The sequence below is a fragment of the Solea solea genome, chromosome 3 (assembly GCF_958295425.1).
Source record: "Solea solea chromosome 3, fSolSol10.1, whole genome shotgun sequence".
Lineage (NCBI taxonomy): Eukaryota > Metazoa > Chordata > Actinopteri > Pleuronectiformes > Soleidae > Solea > Solea solea.
The window spans coordinates 35,999,645-36,019,323 of record NC_081136.1 but is presented as its reverse complement, the minus strand read 5'-3'; the positions used below and the strand labels follow the sequence as shown (position 1 = coordinate 36,019,323).

At 37.9% G+C, this 19,679-nt stretch overlaps 2 protein-coding genes across 2 annotated transcripts; both read right to left on the bottom strand.

Moving 5' to 3' along the window:
• Positions 1 to 367: 367 nt before the first annotated feature.
• LOC131456374 (tetraspanin-8-like) lies at positions 368 to 7,467 on the bottom strand. The gene is made up of 9 exons (XM_058624660.1): positions 7,309 to 7,467; positions 5,701 to 5,757; positions 2,864 to 2,983; positions 2,703 to 2,777; positions 1,996 to 2,091; positions 1,764 to 1,895; positions 1,496 to 1,528; positions 1,326 to 1,409; positions 368 to 770 (listed from the first exon to the last, which is right to left on the bottom strand). Exons 1-9 carry the CDS (start codon positions 7,366 to 7,368, stop codon positions 678 to 680), a joined length of 750 nt encoding a protein of 249 aa, XP_058480643.1. The 5' UTR covers positions 7,369 to 7,467; the 3' UTR covers positions 368 to 677.
• Positions 7,468 to 13,425: 5,958 nt separating this feature from the next.
• On the bottom strand, positions 13,426 to 18,987 carry LOC131456373 (tetraspanin-10-like). The gene is made up of 8 exons (XM_058624658.1): positions 18,594 to 18,987; positions 18,255 to 18,380; positions 18,099 to 18,173; positions 17,898 to 17,993; positions 17,048 to 17,154; positions 16,476 to 16,575; positions 16,287 to 16,370; positions 13,426 to 15,632 (listed from the first exon to the last, which is right to left on the bottom strand). The coding sequence occupies exons 1-8, from the start codon at positions 18,642 to 18,644 to the stop codon at positions 15,510 to 15,512; spliced, it is 762 nt and encodes a 253-aa protein (XP_058480641.1). The 5' UTR covers positions 18,645 to 18,987; the 3' UTR covers positions 13,426 to 15,509.
• Between the last annotated feature and the right edge of the window lie 692 nt (positions 18,988 to 19,679).

The following is a 19,679-nucleotide window of genomic DNA, read 5'->3' as shown; positions in this document are numbered from 1 at the left end:
CTAAGCTAACAGTTTCTGCTGCATTCTGAGGTCATGGTTTCACAGTTACAAGATGACTCACTGATTCATCAAATTGTTTGAACTCCTCATTCCCCCCGAGTTTGCGATTCAAGATGGCTGCTAAGAGCATCAGCGGTGTTAAAGCTGTTGTTTTTACACGCAGAAATGTCTGTTTTTATATATCAAATAACCAATGAACATGTTAACACATTAAAGTGACTGAATTAGACAACTAGTTGGCAATTGGGGGGTGACGTCATTCCCAGTTCTGATATTTATCCTGCGATGTTTGTGGCGACGGGAACGCACTAATAAAAACAAAATGGCAGTTGTGACCTCCTCGGGATAAAAGAGCTTCAGTCATATATGAAGTGTGAAGCTTGATATTTCTATGATACGTCTTACATTCAAATAACACAAAAAAAGATAAAGTTTATACTTCACAAAAAAATATATGTTTGCTATTCAGAATTTCTACAAGAAAACAATCATTTTCCTTTCGGCGTACGCTCTGCTCCGTCTCCGGCATCCTCCTCTACATCGTTCTTCATACAGGACAGGATTTATTACATTTAAGATAGTAACAACTACGACGACATGAATTTGACCACCGAGTCCCCTAATTACAGTGCGGAGGTTAAAGGTCGGGGGGGAGGGGGTCGAAAGGTGGTTTGCCTTTAATAGCCCTTCATGGCGATGGACGCCGTGCCGGCGTTGTCGTGGCGTCTGACCTGGTGGATCATCAGCAGGGAGATCAGCAGACCCAGAAGCTGTGGAGACAACACACTTGACCGTAAGACTTCAGAAAGAATTGGAGCAACAACCTTGAAGCTAACGCTGCGATAAAGGTCCATCCAGCCGTCCGTCTTCTACCAGTATCTTCCACATGAGGCTCGCGGGGGGGCGCTAGTGCCAATCCCAGCTGACATAGGGACGCATTAGAATTTAGAGTGTCCAATTTGCCTAATCCCCCAAAATCTGCACGTTTGTTGGACTGTGGGAGGAACCCGGAGAACTGGGAGAAAACCCACGTACAAACGGGCCAAACATATGGCCATTGTGGGGCAAACCCAGGTCTTCTCAGTGCAAAGGCAAGAGGTGAGTTGTGACAAATATTGTGTTGTTTGTCTGTTTGAGTTGTGGAGCTCAAGAAATAACAGATTCCACCTCAAATACAGGTAAAACAGTGGAAGACATAAGACTTTTACTGGTGCCTCATACTTTTATGTAGAACTTAAGATCATTTCTGTCCAATGAAGAAAAGGGTTTGAACTTTTTGTCGTTCTCTGACAACAATAACAAAGCAGAAGGAATGATGAACTTACTGCGGTGACTGCGCACGCAAAGAAGAAGCCCATGAGGATGTTGAAGAGCAAGTTGATGATTGACATGAAGAAAACACTGCAGGACTGTCGGGGAAACAGATGGAGAAGAGTCACGCACTGAAAACATCGCAGCTTCGTAGAGTGGTATTTTTTGGTCAGTGAATAAATACCTCTTCATAAATCTGGGCGGGGCCTGTGGTTCCCTGGGGGGAAAAGAGAGCAAAGGTCTCGATCATGATTAGCAATGGTTCAGTCAAGAAAAGTTTCAAAGTGAACAGAACTTTGCACGTCCGGTTGGTTTTTCATGTTTTTTACCGTAAATTATCCATCCATTCATCGTCTACCTCTTTACCCCCTGTCTCTAAATGTCTAGTTTGAGCAGCTCGCGGTCTTTTGCAGGCGAATGAAAAACACCGATTTTCATTTCACAGGACTAACCTGAGGTCTGGCTTTACATTTCCCACTTGAAAATGGCGTGGACCTGTCATTTCTGTATGAAGACTTGCACTCACAGGACGCAGGGATGTCACTGCCCCAGTCTGAAGCACTCATCACGCCACAGCACTGGGCCTAGAACACAGAGACAGAGCTTTTTCAATCAAAGTTCTACCAAACGAAGAAAAAAGTCATTGCTATAAACACGGGACAATAATCCTCAAGAGATTATTACAGATTCCTGCAGCCCATCAAGAGTCTTTTTCAGGTCGGGGTTTTCCATGAAGACGTTAGTGAGCTCGGCAGAGGCGCTGTTCAACTGCTCTCTGATCTGTGAAGAACAACGAGGACAACGTTAGCTTGTGTCAGCAAGTTGTAGAAAACACACGGAATTATCTTAAAGACAAATTCAAACTGATTTAGTGTCTCGATGTTTTGTCACAATATTTACATAGAGTAAGGAAATCACATTAGCATACAGCATTAGTAGCATGGTAGTGAGATGGTGAGAGGGTGCTAGCAAGGATAAAGATCATTTTAGTGCTCTTCTAACAAGATTAATCTTGAACTAGCACACAAGCTACGACCACTTAGCTTTTAGGAACTCGAGTAAAAGTAAATTCAACACGAATTAGCCGAAACTAGCATCAGGTCACAGGCTACGGCCACTTAAAGTTTGGATCCTGAAGTCAATTCAAAACAAGTTAATCCTGAATAAAGCAAGTTTGGGACAAGGCCTTTGTTAGCAACCGATTTGTCATATTAGCTGCTTAAATGAGCTCAAAATAACTCAAAATAAACAAAAGAAAACCCGTTAGTAGACTAAACGAGGATGTTAGCCTTTCAGGGAGCAAAAATGGATGTATTTGTGATGTAGTTTTTTTTGGATTAACACACCAATGTACAATAAATGATGAAAAACGCTGAAAATGTGTTGTTTACCCTGTTTCTTGTCACAACCATTATGATGCCAAAGATCATGGTGATGAGCATTCCGACCCCCATGAAGCCTGCAAACTGCACAACAACAATTCAAATGTATGAGGCTACAATTTGTCAACAACCACAAATGTTGATGTATTGATTTTTCTTTTCGTACGTACGATCTTCAGGGCCAGCGGTTTCTCGGAGCAGGCTGCATAGATTCCCAGGCAGGAGATTCCAAGAACTCCGATGGCAAACACCCACGCCCAACCAAGGCCAGGGCCTCCGAACGCCGACATCTGCGACGCGAAAACATTTTCAAGTTACATTCTGTCAAGAAATCCGATTAAAAATAAGACTTTATTGTTTTTTTATTGTTGACGGTGGAAGTTACTGAAATTTTTAAAGTAATAAAAATAAAATATGTAAACACATAATGTGTCAGTCAAAAAGGGTCAAAGGTCACAAATGATTTCACTTTCTCACTCAGTCAGCGACCTTAATTATTGCCAATTTATCTGTCTGTCCTCATCATTCATCTGTCTGTCCTCATCATTCACCTGTCCTCATTATTCACCTGTCCTCACTGTTCACCTGTCCTTGTTGTTAACCTATCCTCGTTGTTCACCTGTCGTCATTCACCTGTTCTCGTCGTTCATCTGTCCTCATTATTCACCTGTCCTCAATGTTCACCTGTCCTCGTCGTTTACCTGTCTGTCCTCATCATTCATCTGTCTGTCCTCATCATTTACCTGGCTGTCCTCATCATTCACCTGTCTGTTCTCATCATTCACCTGTCTGTCCTCATCATTCACCTGTCCTCATTATTCACCTGTCCTCATTCACCTGTCCTCACTGTTCACCTGTCCTTGTCGTTCACCTGTCCTTTTCGTTCACCTGTCCTTGTCGTTAACCTATCCTCGTTGTTCACCTGTCGTCATTCATCTGTCCTCGTCGTTCATCTGTCCTCATTATTCACCTGTCCTCAACGTTCACCTGTCCTCATCGTTCACCTGTCTGTCCTCGTCGTTCACCTGTCTGTCCTCGTCGTTCACCTGTCAGTCCTCGTCGTTCACCTGTCTGTCCTCGTCGTTCACCTGTCTGTCCTTGGCGCTCACCTGTCTGTCCTCATTGTTCACCTGTCAGTCCTCGTCGTAAAATCACAAAACTTCATTACAGTGACGTGAGTAAATGTAATTCATAACTTTTCCACCTCGGTTTGTTTAGAAGAGAATAGCAGGGATGGGAGGGAGTGGGCGTGGCCATGTGAGTGGCAGGAGTGAGGAACAGGAAGTGCAGAACATGCATTTCCAAAATAAAGGAGGAACTGCCTGAACAGGTGAGTCATAGTCGGCTCAGATTTCATGACTTTTTTTCTTTTTGGCAAAGACTCAAAGAAAAGAGACGTTTGCGTCATTTTCATCTTTTCTTTCTTTCTCTTTCTTCCTCAGACAGAACCGCGTTAACCTGTTTAAACCCCGGGAAACATAAAACCCTTCAGAAAAGTGAGAGTAAATGTGATTCATTTAAAAAAAAACAAAAAAAAAAACACTTTGTTGAAGCAGACAGAAACAAACAGCTCTCCTGGAGTCGCCTCCTGTTTTCCTCTCAGCCAATCCACGGCGAGCGCGGAAACCTCCCCCGAGCAAAAACATCTGGTCTGCGTTTGGAAAAAGAAAAGTGGGAGCCTCGGCTACAACATGTGGGCAGCTGCTCTCCTCCTCCTCCTCCTCTTCCTCCTCCTCCTCCTCTTGTTTTAAACATTTACAAACAGCTGCGTCTCCGTCACCGTCGGTTACGCGAGAATCTTTCACTCAGACAAACTCGTCCACATCTGACTCAGCTTTCGCGTCACAGTAAACCCGCTGCTCGTCCTGCCGAAGAGGGAAATCCCATAATAAGCGATGCCGGGAAGTGCGTGTCTGTGCATGTGCGTGAGTCAAATATGATGAACATGGGAGGAGTGGAGGAGTTTCAGGAGGAGTTTCATGGGATCAGAAGTCAGAAACACACTTCAGCTCATGTTGATTCTGCTCCTCTCACAGCTCTTTATATGGTTTATGTGTGTGTGTGTGTGTGGGGGGGGGGTGTCTCAGAGTGAGGGTTAGGGTAAGCTAAGATAATTACCCTCAGGCTCCAGTTAAGTGTTTACTCTTCAGTGCAGAGACTGGTATGTAAACTCTGCTGCAGAGAAAACTCTTTTCCAAACATGTCGTGAAAATGTCTTGTTTCTGTTCCAGGAAACTGTGACGATGAGGGTAAACCAACGTGAGCCTGCGCTCTATCACTCTATCTATCTATCACTCTATCTATCTATCACTCTATCTATCTATCACTCTATCTATCTATCTATCTATCTATCTATCTATCTATCTATCTATCACTCTATCTATCTATCACTCTATCTATCTATCACTCTATCTATCTATCTATCTATCTATCTATCTATCTATCTATCTATCTATCACTCTATCTATCTATCTATCTATCTATCTATCTATCACTCTATCTATCTATCACTCTATCTATCTATCACTCTATCTATCTATCTATCTATCTATCTATCACTCTATCTATCTATCACTCTTTCTATCTATCTGTCTATCACTCTATCTATCTATCTAAAAAAAACCATCTACCTACCTAACCAACTAACTAACTAACTAACTAATTAACTAACTAACTAACCAACCAACCAGCCATCTACCTACCTACCTACCTACCTAACTAACTAACCAAATGACTTTGCATAATAAAGTCGATACACATATAATATATAGTTAAAAAAAAACCTTTAGAAGTTTCCAATGAAACGATTTTTCTTTTTGTTGTTAACGATCGGCGGTAAGGTTAATGTTACCGCATGCTAGCTGCTAACAATGTTGCTTTTTTGAACACCAAACATGACGCGTTATAGATCGTTACAAAAGTCACAAATGTTAAAAACGTCGTAAAACACAGTGAAAACACAGTGAAAACACAGTGAAAACACAAAGAGGAGACATGTGAGCGTTACCTGGGCGCTGTAGGCCGTGGCCTTCACTGTCCCGTAGACCAGGACACATCCTACAATCTGAGGACACAACACAAGTTAGCGTTAGCAAAAATAACAACGTCGTACCTATTTATATATTTGTCTCATTTTTGATTTTCTTTTCTTTATGATTTATCTGAACTTGTAACTTCACATGATTTAACATTTAAAACGAAGAGAAAAAAAGAAAAAGGTATTAACGTGGTCATTTTGTATTTTATTAAACACGTGGGACTTTTTCATTTTACACATTTTACACATTTATACACACGTGTAAATATATATTTATATTGTGTATATATATATACTTATATACACATATATAAGTATATATATACGTATACTATATATATATGTATATATGTATGTACATATGATAGATAATGAGATAACTTGACTAAACGTAACAAAATATCAGTACTTCATGAATAAACTAATATATTAACTAATATAACTAATAAATTAAATACTGTATATTATTTTGCAACTTGTTTTATTTTCACTAAATGTTTTTGGTTTAAATGGCTAAATGTTCACTGTTTTTTTTTCCTGCCTCCTGTCATGTTAGTATTCAAACACCAGAGGGAGACAGAGGTAATTTATCATCATCATCATGATCGCCTGAAGGTGAACAAGTGATGTCACTCACTCACTCACTCACTCACACACACACACACACACACACACACACACACACACACACACACACACACACACACACACACACTCACTCACTCACTCACACACACACACACACACACACACACACACACACACACACACGAGGAACAGGAATCAAAGAAAAATGTAGATTTTTTTTACTGAATATATAAATAAATTCTGTCGTAGTTTGTCGTCTTAAAGTTTTATTCCTGTTTTTTTTGTCATTGTAGTAAAGGTGCGTGTAAATGCTGCAGGCCCCGCCCTCTTTTTCAAATGAACTTTTTTCTTTTCTTCCTGTCAGAGTGAACGATCTGCTGCAGAGGAGGGAAATTTCATTAGTGAGGAGAAGAACGGGGGGCTTGTGTTTGTGGGCGGAGACTGAAACATGAACCTGTCTCACTCTCTTTTACGGGAAATGAGCCTTTAGTGATCAAAAAAAGAGAAAAGACAAAGTGTGCTCAAACCGTTTCATGAAACTTTCATCACGTTCTCTTTTTTCATTTTCTCATCTCGTTCGATGTTTGTTTTTTGAATTTATTTCTACTTTGTTTGCAGTTAAATCTGATTTTTTTTTAGGTTTTTTGATCCATTGTTACTTTTTCCTTTTTTTTCAAACATCTGTGTTTAATTAAAAAAAACTGAGAAACACGTTTTCTTCACTTTACTCAAACGGTTTGTTTAAAAAAAGAAACAATCAAAACTGAGACGTTTAACAAGGCAACAAATCATTTATTTCATAATTACATCGTTACTTTTTAGACTCGCTCTCGTCTTTTCTTCCTTTTTTCTGTCTTTTCTGTGCAAACGTTCACATTAAACCTGTGACAAACGTCTTCTCCTTAAAAACGAAGTCACTAAAAAAGTCAATTAAAAACAAAAAAGAAGATTTTTTTTCTATATAAAAAATAAAGAAATGTTTGTACTCACTGCAAAGATGACGTTGAAGAAGATGAAGAGACATTTGAGGCATCCGTTAATTTTCCCCATCTTTGATTTTAGCTGATTTTTCTCTGAGGAGATGAAGATGTGTGTGTGAGCAGAGAGAGGGTGTGTGTGTGTGTTTATCTGGGAGAAGAGAGTGGGTGTGGGTGTGTGTGTGTGTGTGTGTGTGTGTGTGTGTGAGATAGGCAGAAGAGTCGAGGCCAGACACAGAACTGCGACGCATAGATCTGATCTGCAGCTGCAAACAGGAAACGTTACCTTTCCAATAAAAAATGTTATGGTAATAATTTACAATTAGTAGTTTATTTACAGGAAGCTGTAAAAAAAGGGTTTTTATATTTTTCTGATTTTAGAATTTTGTTAACTATAAAATGTTGTCCTAAAAAAGATTTAGAAAACTTGTCAATTGTAACTTTTAACTTCAGCCTGCAAAATTTAATAAAACAAAACAAAAAAAGACAACATTTCATGCGTTATAAAATTTTGCATGACCAAAAACACATTTTACAAGAAAAAAAAGCTATTTGTACAAAAATTTACAAAATACAAAATCTCCAAAAAAAGTTCACAAAAAGATTTTTTACAACACTTTTTTACAAAAATCACAGACGAGAAGCGCTGACATAAACTTTAGCCCTCGTTCTCAAAGCGATTTTTTTTGTATTTTTTGTAATATGTTTTTCTTCTTGTGTAATTTTGTCCAAATAAATACAAAAAAGGTATAACTTTTAACTGCAACCTAAAAATGCAACATTTCATAAAATATAATTGTTGTACAAAATCTTTACAAAGGAATAACATTATAAAATGCATTTAATATAAAAACACAAGATAAAACAAATCTACAAAAAAAAAATGTTTACAATTACTTCTACAAAATCTCCCAAAACAAGACAAAAAAAGGTTGTTTTTTTGTAATTTATTTTTATTTATTTTTTTACAAAAATCAAACAAACAAAAACAAACTTTCCCCCTCGTTCTGAAAAGCATTATTTTGGGTGAAAATTTTGTTTTTTTGCTGAACTTTTTTTTCCTCTCTATTTATATATTTTAGTCATTTTCAGATTATTTGTGCTAAATGTTGGAGATTAACATGTGTTTCAGGATTTTTTAAAATATTTTTAACTGATCAGGTGTCTAAATAAAACAGAGCGAGGGGGAAAGTTTGTGTTTATTTTTGATTTATTTGTTACTTTTTTGAGTCAAATTTAAGATTTCAATCATTTTCTTCTTCTTCTGTGGTGCTCAGAGCTGCTCTTCATCGTGACAGGATGCCACGCCTTTTTTTCCCTCTCACAGAAGCAGCTCCACTTCCTGCCTTTGTTTGAGTTAAATTCTCTTCACTTCCACTCATTTTTCTTTCTTTCTCCTACTTGTTTTCCTTTATGACATTTCCTTTCTCGCTCAGTGAATCAGTGAATTCAGGAAAAAAACCTGAGCTGACGTTAAAGGGACAGTTCAGGATTTTGATGTGTGAGTGTCTGAAAACCACTCACTCTCCCACACCAAACCCCATAGAGCAGTCATGTCAAAGTCAAATACACGGGGGGCCAAAATAAAAAGAAATGGTACAAGTGAAGAAGGATTTCAAGCACAGAATTAACAAAATAAGACATTTGAAGTTAGTGATGGAGGCAGCAGTGGATCAACAACTCCTATGTGCTGTGATGTTAAAATCACTGGTTTTCTCTATGGACTTTGGTGTGGGAGAGTGAGCGGTTCACAAACTGGAGAAGTCTGTCTCACAGTGAGAAAAAGACGTGAACAGGTCGTGTAGATGTCGTAGACTTGAACCGAACTTGTTTTTCTCTTGTTGTGAATGAACATTTGGACAGAAAGTGCCGCTCACGCCGAGCTGAAGCCGTGACTGCGATTGTCTCCCTGGTGCCGTATCTCCTTCTCTTCCTGGTACAGTATCTCTGTTCTTGTCAAAAGCTCGTCACAAGCACTTCATCGGGCTCAGAGCCACCAGCCATCAGGGGTTAGTTTATCAGGATCAGAGTCCACTTTGGTCTCGGGGGGGGGTCACGTTGGGGGGGTCACGTTGGTGATATATTTGACAACTTTGAACAAAAATGTGATCAAGGGTGTAAAAGAAACTGCAGGAAAACAATGTTTCCAGTGGAATTCCTGCTGCACTGTGTCCTCTCTATCTGCTGCAGATCTATGAGGTGTTTACAACAGGTCTGATGGAGGAGACCCCGCCCCCTTAGTGAGAGAGAGCGAGAGCGAGAGAGCGAGAGAATGGCTGCATCCTTTACGAGCGACCTCTGAGAGAGTGAATGTTCAGGTCAGAGAGGAAAAAAACCCGAGAAAGGAAAACAATGTTCTGCTCCTTACCATGAAGAATCTGTGAGGGTGGGGGAGGGGTCGCAGAGTCAGGGGCTGGTGTGTGTGTGTGTGTGTGTGTGTGTGTGTGGGGAGGGAGGGAGGGGGCGGGGTCAACACCATCAGCATCTGAACACCAACGACTGAGTCAGAGAACTGGGTGGAAAAAAAGGAGGGAACAATTAGAGAAAGAGGAAGAAACCCAGATTAAACAATACTTTACAGTAAACGGACATCATCTTCATCTTCATCATCATCATCATCATCATCATCGTCATATACGTTTTTAACATTAGCAACATGTTTTTATCCGTTTTTAACATTACTATGGTGTTTTTATACGTTTTTAAACATTTGTAACGTGTGTTTATACGTTTTTAACATTAGTAACGTGTTTTTATACGTTTTTAACATTAGTAAAGTGTGTTTATACGTTTTTAAACATTAGTAACGTGTTTTTATACGTTTTTAACATTAGCAACATGTTTGTATACGTTTTTAACATTAGCAACATGTTTTTATTCGTTTTTAACATTACTAAGGTGTTTTTATAAGTTTTTAAACATTAGTAACGTGTTTTTATACGTTTTTAACATAACTAAGGTGTTTTTATACGTTTTTAAACATTTGTCACGTGTGTTTATACGTTTTTAACATTAGTAACGTGTTTTTATACGTTTTTAACATTAGTAACGTGTTTTTATAAGTTTTTAAACATTAGTAACGTGTTTTTATACGTTTTTAACATTACTAAGGTGTTTTTATACGTTTTTAAACATTTGTCACGTGTGTTTATACGTTTTTAACATTACTAAGGTGTTTTTATACGTTTTTAAACATTAGTAACGTGTTTTTATACGTTTTTAAACATTTGTAACGTGTGTTTATACGTTTTTAACATTAGTAAAGTGTTTTATACGTTTTTAAACATTAGTAACATGTTTTTATACGTTTTTAAACATTAGTAACATGTTTTTATACGTTTTTAAACATTTGTAACGTGTGTTTATACGTTTTTAACATTAGTAACGTGTTTTATACGTTTTTAAACATTAGTAATGTGTTTTTATACGTTTTTAAACATTAGTAATGTGTTTTTATTCGTTTTTAAACATTAGTAATGTGTTTTTATACGTTTTTAAACATTAGACACGTGTTTTTATTGGTTTTTAAACATTAGTAATGTTATGGCTTAAATAAGCCATAAATCTCCGTTCATAACTCCTCCCATCATTGCTGTCCCTCCAAGGCTCAACCCTGAAACATGCTAACTCTGCTGCTTTAGTGATGAACATGTGACGACAATCACAGGAATTGTCCGTCTTCTCCTCTCTCTCATAGTGAGGATTTTACCAAATAAGATTAAACGCAAGTTACGTTACCGAGCTTCAGACACAAACACCAGCATCAGTTCTGCTTTTTATGGTCCAGGATTCCTGCGTGTGAAGTTTAATGTGAAGGTCTGAACTTTACGAGTCTCTTTGTTGAAACACAGTTTGACAGGACGGAGCAAACCATTGCATGGATGAGGTGGGGGGAGAGTTGAATGGTTGACACTCTCGACCTGAAAGAGTAAGGAAAAACCTTTTCATCCAGAAAAGGTCACGAGTTGAAAGTTTAACCGTGACCCTGAGCAGAGTGGCATCTCTGTCTGGGAAAGTGGGCGTGGCCTATGGACGTGCAGGACTTGATGTCTTTCCAGACTTCACGTGTGGACTTGTTTGTCTTTTCAAGTTCCCACCACAAACCATCATCCACCATCATCAACCGATTCCGTGTGACTAAGTGAGATCAGGCTCCGCCCCCTTCTGTGAATTCACTGGGTTTTACCGTTAACGATTGTTTGATGTCTGAAAGCAGCAGAAGTAAAGTAGAGCAGGTGGAAACATGGTGAGAAAACCAGACAACAAACCTGTTCTTCAACGGAAACTGAACTGTGGGTCATTTTGTCCAAACCCCTGGAAACCAGCCTTGAAATCTACTTATAATTCCAAAATCTAGTTATAGTTCCAAGTTCTACTTAAAGTTCTACTGATAATTCCCCGGGGAAACATTTTTTAGTAAAAACAGACCCTGAAAAAAATCCAGAGTTTTTTTAGAAATGATTTTAAGTGAACGTGAGACTCTAAAGTTTAAAGGCTGTGGTTTGTTGTCGTGTTGCGTTCAGGAGCAGCCGCTCTCTCCGTGTTCTCATCTGCTGAAGACTGATAGCTACAATCACATTAGCCACCGCCCATTTTATTGCTCTCAGATCAGCATCTGCAGCGCGGAGTTTGACTCCATCATCGCATCAATGCAGGAAATGGAAGAGAGAAAAAAATGAAAATAAATGTTTGATAAGGAAATGACGCGCTAACAAAATCCTGTCGGCTAAAAATAGCATTAAAAATGATATGCCAGGATTTGATTTCCTGTGAACCTCAGAACATCATCAGTCAGTCACAGGTTACATTTTAGACTCAACTTAAAGTTACAGTTTGTAAAATCTCTGAGGCTAAATTAGCAAAATAAATAAATAATAATAATAATAATAAAAAAAAAGGTTCGAGCATCTGGTCATTTTTGAGCGGGTTAACGTGCATAAAAACTTGCTCAGAGGTCAGGTGTGGCGAAAATGCGATATTGTCATAGTTCCCGGACACTGCGTTGCTCATGGGCTCTAAAGCGCCCCCTAAGGTGAAAAAAGGGAACATTAAGTTCCACCAAATTGCCCGAAACTTGGTGGAAACATGTAACAGACAAAGACGAACAAAAGAGTCGATTGGAACCATGACCTCAACTTAACAGGGAGTCGGCCATTATGAATTTCGGCATCCATCTTTGGCAATTTGCGCCTGACGTAAATGAACGAACTCGCCCGAGCGACAATTTTTTTAAAAAACACGACAATTTGTACGAGATGCATCAAAGGTGAAAAGTTGTCAAGAGGTTTGGCGGAATCAAAAGGAATCACGCGTCGTCACAAAACAGGAAGTGCCCTACGACTTTGGCATTAGCCTCGAAACTTCGTACGTGACACGAGAGCGTGACCCTGAACGCGTCGTCGGACACAAAGTTGACCTTAAAGACTGTTGCATAATCTCTGATTGTTTCATTTTAATTAAAGTTTGTTTCAGTAAGTTGTGAACAAATTGACTTAAAAGGGAGTAGGAAAAAAAGTGTCCTTATTGAGCCTAAAAAGAAAATAATCTGGTTTTGCACTTTCTATTACCAGCAAATGTAAGAGATTCTAAGGAATCGATTCTTTTTTCACTTTCATTTTTCTGTAAATGAAAACTCTTCACATGAAAGAAAACGCATGAACCATGAAGACACTTGTCCTGTGGTTCAAAAGAATTCAACGTGTTTGAACATGAACATGTTTTTTTTGTCTTTTCTTGTTGACATTTACTTATAACTTATTTATATACTAATTTACTTTATTTATTTACTTACTTATTTATATAACTATAAACATTTAGCTTCAGCTTCTCATGAACCAATAAAACATATTTACATACTTGCTTGAATGAAGTACAAATAAATTAAACTCTTTTCCTTTGTGTGTGTGTGTGTGTGTGTGTGTGTGTCACTGTCTCCGCCCCCACAGGAAATCTTCTGACCTTTGTGTCTTCAGAGTCTGAGAGACTCAAACACACTGAGGTAAAGTCCACGGTTTCCTGACGAGTGAAAGTTCCATTTGGTTCACTGTGAACAACGACGACAACAACAATCACAACAACAACCACAGGCTGTAAATGACTCACAATAAAGAAACAAACATGAGTGAAAGTCTTCTCTTTCCTTAGATTTTATGTTATAATCTGACCGTCACAGATTTTGTTTTCTAATTTAAAAACATCTGTTTATTCCTGTCTCCAGACTATATTTAAATAAATGTTCAAAGTCAAAGTCACGTGTTTCGATTATTTAATGTTTCACACAAAAAAAAACTGGGCAAATAATTGAAGAATAAGAAAAAGTTTTGTCTCCTGGAATTTTTGAAAAAAATAAATGTTATATTTACAACAAGACACAAACTTTAGACTCTTAATATCAATCAATCAATCAATCAGTGTATCTTCTAAAATCTGATGACTGATCTCAGTTGTTTTCACAGCAACATAGACGTGAATTATAATCAGATTATATTTTGTAATTATTGTGTGTTCCTAATAAACTCTTAGCTAACTTAAACCTAACCTAGGTTAACTCTTATGGAAGCTAATCTAAAGATAACCTAAGTTAACTCTTACGTGAGTTAACCTAAACCTAACTCTAATGTAAGATAACCGAAACCTAAAATAACTTCTGACCTCAGTTGTTTTCATAGACACGAGTTGTATTCAGATTATATTCTGTAACTGTTGTGTGTTGTTGTTGTTCTTCATGAAGTCATAGCTAACTTAAACCTCACCCAACCTACGCTGTAAACTAACCCAACATTGTACTAAAGCTTACATGTACTAAAGCTTATGTAAGCTAAACTAAACCTAAATCAAATCTGATCAAAGCTAAGACAAACCTAAACTTGCCTTTAGCTTAGCTTTGATGAGAGTTAGCCTAGTTTAGGTAAATTTATCTCAGAGTTACGTTATCTTAGATAAGATTGAGGCTTAGGTTAACTCTAATGTGAGTTAACCTAAGCCTAACCAGACTACTGATGTTATTTGTTTTCACAGCAGTGGGTGAAACATAGACGTGAGTTGTAATCAGATTACATTCTGTCACATGTAAACATTTAAAATAATAAATATTATAATCTGAATAATATTATGCAGAGAAGCAGAAGTCGTCAGATAACCGGTGAAACAGTGACCTCTAGCTGTGGCGTGGTAGAACAGGAGACTTCCTGTTGTGTTGGTGTTCCTAATAAAGTGACCACTGAGTGTAAAAGTGTGGTTCAGAATACAGATAAATACAGATGCACAGAGTTTTTCTCTCTGATGCTGTTCACACTGTTAGTGCTGCACACTGCTGCCACCATGTGGCCAAAGACCACACATACACCCACACACACACACACACACACACACAGAGCTGTGTGTTACTATGACGACAGGAAGTTCAGAAATTAAACTCTTTTTCTTTTTTTTCATTTACAGTGATGTTATGAGTTTATACATGTTTGAAATATCCTGTTATCTCTCACACACACACACTTTACTAACCATAACTTATTAACCTAACCTTTCCTTTGCTCACTGTTGTCTTACCTAAAATTAACTTTACCTAAACTCTCATCGAGGCTAAACCTAAGATAACTCAACTCAAACTAAGATAACTCAACTAAACTAACATAACTATAGCCCTAGTTTAGCTAGCTATATTCTAAGCTAACAAAAATATAACCTTTGCTCAGCTAACTCATCTAAGCAAAGCTAAACTAAACCTAACCCAAGCTAACTCTATGTAAGCTAACTTGCATCTTAGCTAACTTGAACCTAAAACAAATGTAGGTTTAATTAGGTTAACATAAGAGTTAAGCTAACCTAAACCTAAGCTAACTCTCATCTAAGCTAAGCTAAACCTAACCCAAGCCAACAGCTAACTTGCATCTTAGCTAACTCAAACCTAAATCAAACTTAACCTTACACATACTAACTCTTAGGTAAGCTAACCTAAACCTCGCCCTAAGGAGTTCATCTGTCAAACGAACTAACTAAGAAATGAGGTTCTGCCTCAATGTTAGGACCAGGTTTAGTCTCCATGAGGACTACTGGTCCTGACGAGGTCAGATAATCCTGACGAGGCACACACACACACACACACACACACACACACACACACATACACTTTCCAAACAAACTTGACGTTGCGTTTTTACTAAATACTTATTGCGATCCTCAGTGCAGGGAGGAGGGGTCAGGGGTCAGGGGTCAGGTGAGGGAGGGCTTGGGTTGATATTTCACTCTGTTGAAGTCGTCGACCGTCATTTCCACCGGAGGCGTCTTCCAGTGTTCCTCCAGACCCAGAGTCAGACACAGAGCGATGGCTGCCATCTGCAGGACACAAGGGGAATTACAGCACGTTTTCAGTCATTTCAATATAAATATAAGAAATACAGAGTTTAACAAATATGTCATTAAAATGTCATGTTATTGTTATTTATTTGAAACATTCAACCACTGAAAGTAATTTTTCTGTCCAGTAAATAACTATCATTTAACGTCCTAATCAAGAAATAATCATGTGCATGTGTGATAATTATACATAGAATAATATTAAAAGGTTCAAAAATATGTTCCACAAACTCAAATCATTAATAACCAAACTTTCACTTTTTAAAAAAATCTTTACTTGTAAACAAATGAACTATACAATTACACATTTTCACAAACTCCTCAGAAATAGACTAAAAATTGCAATAGATATAATTTCAAATATCAATCCAATTATTTTATAAAGTACAGGTTGTACAGTAGTAAGTTATACTAAATAAAAAATAAAGACTTTAAAAAAAATATGTGTGTAGAATTTTTAATCTGAATATTTTTCATTTTAACTCTAACACTAGTTTCTAACTCGTGTTCGTCTTCAGCGGCTGACACGGAATATTTTTTCGTCATGATTTAACTCGACATTTAAAAAAAAAATTTAATTTAATCAAATTTTAAAAAAATAATTCACGAGGAAAAGGATTTGGCAACTTTTACCGCGATGGTGGCAAAGGCCGAGATGATTCCGATCCTCAGTTTGATCGGGAAACTCAGGTAACTCTTCAGGATCGGACCACAGGGCTGACACACACACACACACACACACACAAAAAAGACACACAAAAAACGTAAGTCACACTGATGACAATTCGGGAAAAAAATCCCGAAAAATTCCAGAAACTTTACCTTGGAGTGAACCCATAACTTCTCTGTGACCTGTGAGGTCAGAGGGTAAAGGTCACTGCCGACCATCACACAGAGATTTTCAGAGTCTCCATAATCAGATCTGAGACACAAAGTCAAAACAAAATTTTAATTTTATATTTTTGTAAGAGGAAGTTTTTTTTTTAATTTAAAACAAGATTCAAATTTTTTTATTTTTCAAAAAAAAACATGTTTGAGTAATTCAATGTGTTTAAAAACATTTTTTTTAACTATTTGGAATTTTCACATTTGTAAAATTCACCTAAAATCTGAAAAAAACAGAGGATTTTCAACGTCGAGTAGAAATACAAAGACAGATTGTTCTGGAAGATCTGAAGATCCAAAAGAAAAATCTTTCTGATATTGGAGTTTTAAAAAAATCTGAGATTTTTTAAAATAAATTTCTCTCCTGAAACTTTAAGAGTCTTCACGAGTCACAGAAACTGTGAATCTAATTTAGAAATTGCACCAAGAAAACATGATTTTGACAAATCGGGAAATTCAGAAACCTCAAAAAATGTTAAACTCCAGGACTTTTTAAGGGTTTTTCTGACCTCGGCTGGAGGTCAGAGGTCACAGGTGGTGTTGGTGTTGCGCAGACGCAGGAAACAGGAAGTTGATTGTCCCAGTCTTCAAAACTCCTCAGACCACAACAAGAGTCCTGAGACACAGAAACATGTGACTATGTTTTTAAAAAAAAATTGACATTATTTTTTACACTCATTTTAATCTTCAAGGATTTTACGTAATAATCCGATTTATTTGTAAAAACAATTCTCAGTTTCTTGTCAGACGTAAAGTTTAGCCACAGATAAGTCGAACAAAGACTCTGATCTGCGATCTTTGATGTGAAACGTTGATCGTTTCACATCAATTGATCATGTTTCAGAAAGGGTAATAATTTGGGTGTTCCTGGAATTCTTTTTCTTTTTTATCGCATTTATGAGGTACTCAACGTAGGCAAAAATGGCGAAAATTGGCACGCAAATCAGAACTGGAGAAAAATTTTATAAAATAAGGGAAATATGTAAACGTGGTTGAAAATGGCTCAGTAGTGCCTCCAAAGGTGAAACCCGGTAGGACAAAGCCAAAACTATGTTGCACCAAATTTCATGCAACTTGGTGGTAACATGTCACAGACCAGGATGAACAAAAAAGTCTATTGGGACCATGGCCTCAACACTACAGGAAGTTGGCCATTTTGAATTTGCCGTCCCTCTTGCTAACATCATCTTAATGGAAGAAAAAAACATCAGTCAGGACTTCTTTACTTAGTAACTGTGATACTATTTCTCGCTTTTGTAAACTGTTCCACTGCTTCCACTGAGTAAAGTGGCATTAATACATAAATAAATAAATAACACCGGACAAAAGTTTAAAGATGAAACAATGAAACGACTCAACTGAAGTTTGGAGTTTGTTCAGTTCTGTCTGGATGTAAAGATCTGCTTTATGAAGAGGAGTGACGTTCAGGAAGACCTCGTCCACCGCACTGTCCATCTACACGACAACACGCCACAGTGAACCTTTATCGTTTATCCTAAAGCATCAACTTTTTAATAAAACCCAGTTCATTCTGATAATCAGAAACACAGAGACGTTTACCTGAGCCTGGACCTGGACCAGTGGAGACGCCACGACCATGAGAGCCACGAACTCCACGAAGATCAGAGCAGAGAACTGAAGGACACACAACCACAGGTTCACTGTGTGTATCTGTGTGCATGCCTGTGTGTGTGTGTGTGTGTGTTTGTGTCTCACCACCAGCAGCAGAGGTTTCAGGTCCAAAGCCGCGGCGCAGACGCCCACAAGCGACAAAATCACCGTGATTGGACCAAACGCCTGCAGGACGAGTAAACCGTCGCTGCTGGACAACTGGTCAAACAACTGAGAGACAGACAGAGAGACAGGGAGACAGAGAGAAAAAGAGACAACGAGAAAAAGACAGACAGAGAGAAAAAGAGACAGAGACAAAATTTGCAGTCAAAATTAACACAAAAAACCTGAACTATTCCTTTAAAAATGTGATGTCACATTCTTGTCTTTGGAGGAAAAAGGAGAGCAGTGAGTAAAGATCAGACCAGTAGGGGGCAGAGTTACCTCAGCGACTGGTACGTTGCCGTCGATGGAGGAAAAGCCGACGCCGATCATGACGACACCAGACGCCTGTGGAGATAATGAAGGAGAAAAGTTTGAGGTGAAATCTTTTAACGACGTCCCTCCCGAGACACTTCCGTCTCCACGGAGACACCGAGCAGACGCTCGTCATCAGCTGTGGACTCACAAGCACCACGCCAGACCACTGAGTCTATCTGGATCTTATCAGGCTCTGTTTCCAAGGCGACACAGCAGGAAATAAAACAGTGGCTCGACATTCACACGGTGGAAAAACTGAAATAAACCAAAAATATCTAAAAATAAAACCCATAAAATAAGCTAAAGCTAAAAAAAAAAGATATAAAGAGTGCAAGCTCCTGCTGCTCGAGTTCCAGTTACAGTGGAGTTAATGTGAAACAGCAGTTAATGACTTTAATCAGCTGATGTAAACAATAAAAACACAGGAAGCAGGAAAAGAGAAATCAGCACAAAGGAATGTTTCACTCTTTCACTCAAACACATGAGTGTGTTGACATCATGATTTCATAACACTGAAACATAAACATGAAAAATAAGAGTAAAAAAAAAGACACACTAAAACACATTTTACTTTTGATTTTTACATAAAAATAAGAATAAAAACAGAACTCAAATGACTTTGTGCAATTCACTGTAAGAGATAAGAGAAATAGATACAACACGATAAACTAAATAGCGTAAAAAATAATGTATTTAAAAGTGAGACTAAAGAAGAACACACATCAGCATAAACTGAGAGCGACAAAATTGAGCGGCTCCAGTGTCGACCCCTGAGGAACACCACAAACAACGTGTAGTCTTCTAAACTGCACAACTATAAGAAAATTGTTTAACCTTTGTCAAAATGTGAATGAAAAATATTAGTATTAATTGACTACAGTGCATTAGAAAATCAGCATTTTACATATTTAAGTAATCGTTCCAAAAAAATTAGTGCAGAAAAATCTGACTTTTCAAGGTCAAAATGTTTTTTTTTTTTTTAAATTATGTGATAAGGTTCCCGCTCCTGCTGCGACACAACACACCTAGCAATTACCAGATGGCTTACCA